At 39.3% G+C, this 5659-nt stretch overlaps 1 protein-coding gene across 1 annotated transcript; it reads right to left on the reverse strand.

Annotated features, from left to right (window-relative positions):
* Positions 1-2914: 2914 nt before the first annotated feature.
* LOC147905382 (ethylene-responsive transcription factor ERF018-like) lies at positions 2915-3505 on the reverse strand. The gene has a single exon (XM_087379350.1). The coding sequence runs from the start codon at positions 3503-3505 to the stop codon at positions 2981-2983; it is 525 nt and encodes a 174-aa protein (XP_087235476.1). The 3' UTR covers positions 2915-2980.
* Between the last annotated feature and the right edge of the window lie 2154 nt (positions 3506-5659).

The raw sequence follows: 5659 nt of genomic DNA on the forward strand, positions 1-5659 counted from the left end.
GCAAGCCAAATCACAATTTATGGCCAAGTCTCCCAACTCATCTACCATACAATCAGCATGAGATTCTCTCAAGGAAGTATCATGTTGCATGGATGCATGCTTTTATGAATCACCCTCAGTTGATAGAGAGCCTTGCAATTTATTATCTTGTAAAAATCCCATTTTGTCTTCTACATGTACCTTTTTTTTTTGTTCAATATTGTCGCAGCTCTGAGAGTTTCACTCCCAAGGAAACTTCCTCGCTATGTGCTTTATTAACCCTCAACATGGTAGCTCTAATCTCACGAGCGTGGTGAAGTCCTTCACATACTAAAATCAAAATATGCAAGTAGGATGCAAGTAAACCATTTATCAAAATCGAGATCGAATAAAATTACTATGCATGGGTTAGACTGGATATTCATCACAGAAGGCAATAGCAGAAGATTTTCTTTTTCCATGTGGCACAGAGTCTTTTTGAGAAGTACAGCCAGGTAGGTTCTTCTTTTCTTATGAGATCACAATTCTATGCTAAACTTCTGAGGAAAACTTGATGATATCTGTTAAAATGTAGGCCATGAATTTGGATCTTTTTTATGATTCATTGCTTGCTGGACTTTCTCTATTTGGGATCAAGCCAAAGGATCTAGTTGTTTTGTAAGCTTGTCTTGTCTTTCCAATCAGTGGCTCTTACTGCATCTCCATTCCAGATGGTCATTTTTCGCATTCGAAAATCCAAATAGCTTCTAAACCAAGTGTAAAGTCCAAACTCTCATCTAGAGACGTCTCGCATCCAAATATATTTACATACACAATTATGAGTCACTCTAGGAACAGCTTCATCATGGATAACGAGCCGCTTATTAGAGCAATATGAGAGATCATTGCGCCTGAGCATAGATTTAATCTACATACAACATATGTTGTCGGCCTTAGCCTTAAGTAATCGTTTAATTTGATAATCATCAATTCACATAAGAGTATGTTGCAAATTTATATCAAAAATTCACGATACTAGCCTAAAATATCTAGAAAACTTTGCATTCGTGAAAATCATTCAGAAGAACCTTGCACCTTGCGCCTTGCTAGAAATATGGATAGTCATTCTTATGATCACCCAAGTCCACCTCTGGTAGATTATTGCCCAGAAGTATGCTAGAGTCTTTCACAAACTCGTAGCGCATCTAGATTTGCTTATCGCTAGCTCCGACCCAATCAGGTCTCATCGACTCCATTGAATCTTAGGTGCTTCGTCATCTATGTGTGGGTTCGGTACTTGTTTTAATTTTGTTACATTCTTCCTTATGGCCTTTATTGCGATTGCCTTGATGTCATTTTGCTCTACAAATTCTTTTACTACAACATCCTCTCTTGGCCCCAGATTAACTGGCAACTGGCTGATTTTCATGTAGCAAGGTGGCTTTTAGCTTTAGCTTATGTCTGTGGGGCTTCATCGATTGACAAGACAAGACAATTCGTGGATTGCGTCGATTTCCAGTAGCAAAAGTTGTAGCAGTGATCCATGGAGGGGGATGGGGGTAAGGGATTGAGAAAGAGCATCAAAATTTGCTTCCTACTTCCTTTTTATGCTTTTCGGGAGCTCTTTGTCATCATGGGAGGTTCCTAAGAGCTCACCACACGTGTGGAGGCTCAGAGTACGGAAGAATCTTAGGCTTCAATTGATCTAAAGTGAGGAGGGTGAAGGCTATCATGAAAACTAGCTATTGTCCCTTGTCCACCACCCCAAAAGAAGTATGGTATGATTTTTATGGTCTATGCTCTCACACTCTTAGATGTACATGAAATCGACGTGACACATGGCTCAACTAGAGCTTCAAAAATGAAAACTTCTCCTTAGGCTACCTACCATAGAGAAGATGTCTTAGGATACTTGAGTTCAATTCCAAAACCACAATCTACATGGCTCCTCTCTTTTGGAGGGGAAAGGGATTCTCCAAGAGGGTCCTCTCAAGATCCTGCTCATGCAGGGGCATGAAATTGACCATAACACCCAAGATTAACCATGACACCCCAAGATTAATTTTAAAACTGACCTTGGTGGCTCCTCTCGATAATATGAATATGGCTCTTCTCCATATATGCATATGGCCTTAGGTAAGAAGGGATACTCAATATACCCAAGGATGGTTTTAAAACTGAACTTGGTGGCTTCTCTCTTTTGAAAGAGGAAGGCTTCTCAAGGACAATGCTTTTAAGATCCAGCTAAAGGACAATCTTCTTAAGATCCGGCTCAAGTTTGATTTCCATCATAAACTCAAGAAAAAACTAGTTTATCCGTCCCTCACATGAGGCCTCACATCCTATGGGGTCCATCAAGAAATATGTAAGATAGCATGTACACATGCTATCTTACAAAGGAGAAATAGAGGAAAAGAGAGGGGAAAAAAGAGAGAGAGAGAGGAAAAGAGAGGAAAAGAGAGGAAAAGAGAGGGGGGAGGAGAAGAAGAGAGAGAAAGAGCCAATTTAATTTTTTTAGATTGTGCCTATAAAAGAAATGAATTTTTTTAAAAAAAGTAAAAGTGTGTAGAGTTGGAGATTATGTGATGAGGAAGGTGGAGAGGCAATGATAACGAGGATAGGTAGCTTTAATTGTTGCTCCATCTTGTCATCATGTATCAAGCTCTAGGAATGACATCATGTAATCACAAGAACATTTGCCACAAACCGTTTGTGTGTTAGTTCATTATGTTGACATGTATCACAACACGCACATCCTTAGACATTGTCAAAAGCTTCAAGAGCAAGAAAGGGTTGAGAACGTTGAACAAAAGACATTGGTGCGAATTTGTACTTCTATAGCTCACAACTCAAGCAAAGAGCCATGCTTACTCACATTGTGCATGATCATGGCATCCTCAAGCAACGTGAGGAAAATGAACGAACCTTTGAGGCGATTAATTGTAAATCAGCTTGCCTATGCTTGGATCCATTTAAAATTCTAGTTGTGTAGGGAGTCTCATACTCCGTCCCAAAAATCAAATTACTGAGCCTGCATGTTTTTCTTCGCAAACATGCTTTCTGATAAAAGTGATACAGAGGCCGGCAATGCTTTGGGAACATCGAAATCTTCGAAAACTCCATCGAAGATGGCCTCCTCTAGGGAAACGCTCCGCTCTGGCGAGCCCAATTCAAACTCATTTTTAACACAAGAAGGGCTGCCGTGAGAGCTTAGGCGGTCGGTGACAGAATTGCTGACGACGAGCTGGGGTGGAGGTTCGCGGGCGGCTGCAGCTGCGGCAAATGACTGGATCTCTCGTCTGGAGAGGTCAGAGGAAAGGATCGGGGGGGGTGAATTGGGGAAGTTGAGGGAAGCCAAGGGGCGTTGGAGGCACACAGCGGCAGCGTCGAAGGCACGGGCAGCTTCTTCAGGGGTGGAGTAAGAGCCAAGCCAGATGCGATCTCTGCTGTGAGGTATTCGGATTTCAGAGACCCATTTACCCCAAGCTCGCTTCCGGATGCCTTTGAAGCGCTGGGAGCATGTGGAAGTTGAAAGATTGGCCTCCATCCTTTCTGATTCTTACTCGATCGGAAGCTCTATCGGAAACAACACAGCTTTGTAGGTGAGGTTTAACACTATAAATGGATTAAATGAAGCTTACAAAAGGTGACAAATTCACGTTACTCAAAAAAGTGCACTGCACTTTGGTGTATTGTGCATCCGTATGTCATACACTAGGGCTAAAGAGAGCTACTTTTACTCATTGAAAGTGAGAATTAAGGTCTTGCTTAGTCATTAGGAACGAGTATGAGGGTGAAAATAAAGACAGCTTACTTTGACTCATTGAAAGAGTCATTAGGAACGAGTTATGAGGGTGAAATTTTCACTAGGGATGCCAAAGGAGATGTGACAACCTCACCCTTAAAATTAGTCATTAGGAACGAGTTATGAGGGTGAAAATAAAGACAACTTACTTTGACTCATTGAAAGAGTCATTAGGAACGAGTTATGAGGGTGAAATTTTCACTAGGGATGCCAAAGGAGATGTGACAACCTCACCCTTAAAATATGACAACCCTTAAATCCCCTCTCAAGTTATCCTTCTATCATAGCATTCATTTAAGGCCCTTGCACAATTTCCATAATAAAAGAACTGCTATGGCTTTGCTTTTGGCATGCCAAAAAATCTCAAATCTTCATAAGACTTCATGCATCATCTTCCTAATTAAATAAGTATCTTAACACTCATTAGCCCCCACTTTGCTAAAATTTTACTTTAATTTGCAGTTAACTTTTTTAGGCTAGATAACACTTCTTATCCTTTTAGACCGGATAAGCCTTCTCACTTAGTAAACCTTGGAAAGATCCTTAAGGAACCTACCTGATAATGCTTAGTCCCTACACTATTGTAAGTTGACATATTTGCTTAGCTATAAAATAGCATGTCATGTGTATGTGCTTCACCTAGTGCTAGGTATGTGCCTCACTTGAGTAGTATAGGATGCGAAAGCTCACTAGAATAGTGGTGTGTACACTAAATACAAAACTCATTGCTTTCTTGAATTTGATGCTTTTAGAATCTTTTCTTGAGTTTAGCAGCTCCATGTTGACTCTTTGATAATGGTTTTGGTCCTAGCTACCATCTCATCGATGACTACTTTCACAAAACTTCTCCTATGGGGTCCAATACAGAATTAAAATTACATTGTAAGGGGTTTTTTTAAGAAAATTAAATTATAATAGGGAACTTAAAATAATAAAGGATCAAGTCTATAAGATACATATGTAAGATACTTAAGGGTATTTATGTTGATCCCTTGAATGCACATGGTATATAGGGTCTTTACATAATGATCCCTGAAACTTCTCAAAAGTTCAATTAAATCGTTTCATGCTCAGTTGATCTTTGAACAAAGCACTTTGATTCTATATGTCCAACCTCTTATGTTTCTTTGTCATGCTTGCATTATGGTGGATGGTCTCATTGCATAACTTGGCTCCACTTTTATGTCAGCATGAACTTTTGGTTGCTTGCACTTGAATTGCCATGGCATCACTGTTTGAGCCTTCCTTTTCTTAAAAAATTTAAAAAGAATGCTTGAGCTTTAAAGACTTTATGCCCCTTATATGTACTCTAGAATATATTGCTCTAGAACACATGGAGTCATGAGTGGCCTGCACATAACCTCAGGGGGCTTCACTTAAAAATACATAAATAAAGCACATGGGTTCAATATAAGGGGTTTTTTAATAGCAAAATGTTGTAAACTTTTATAGAAGTATACTAGTAAAAGCGGCTTTAAAATTGGCGTATTACAAAAAATCCATAAGTTTGTATAGAAAACGTGTTGTTTTAAAGTTTTTAGATCTATAGAAAGAAATTTTATTAATATCCCTTCAATACATGTGCAATATAGGGTTTTTAAGTAGTGAACCCCCCAAGGACATAATGGTTTAAGCCTTTTACACAATGTCTCCTTAGCTCATGTATATCTTCTCCTCTCCTTCCTTTTCTCTTTCCTTTTTTGCTCTTTTTTTCGTCGATTTCTTCATCTTAGCTTCCTCTGTTGCTATACTAAGTAGCCCACTTACTATATGGTCTTCTAAGACTTACTATACTAATATACCTCCATACACAAGTCTAGAGTTGCCAATTATTTGATTGGATCATGGTATTCAATCTCTCAACTTTTGTACTTGGCCCTCAATCGTGTCAGTCGT

This window comes from Dipteris shenzhenensis, chromosome 1 (genome assembly GCF_047967505.1).
Source record: "Dipteris shenzhenensis isolate YYH24624 ecotype China chromosome 1, Dip_SZ_1.0, whole genome shotgun sequence".
NCBI lineage: Eukaryota > Viridiplantae > Streptophyta > Polypodiopsida > Gleicheniales > Dipteridaceae > Dipteris > Dipteris shenzhenensis.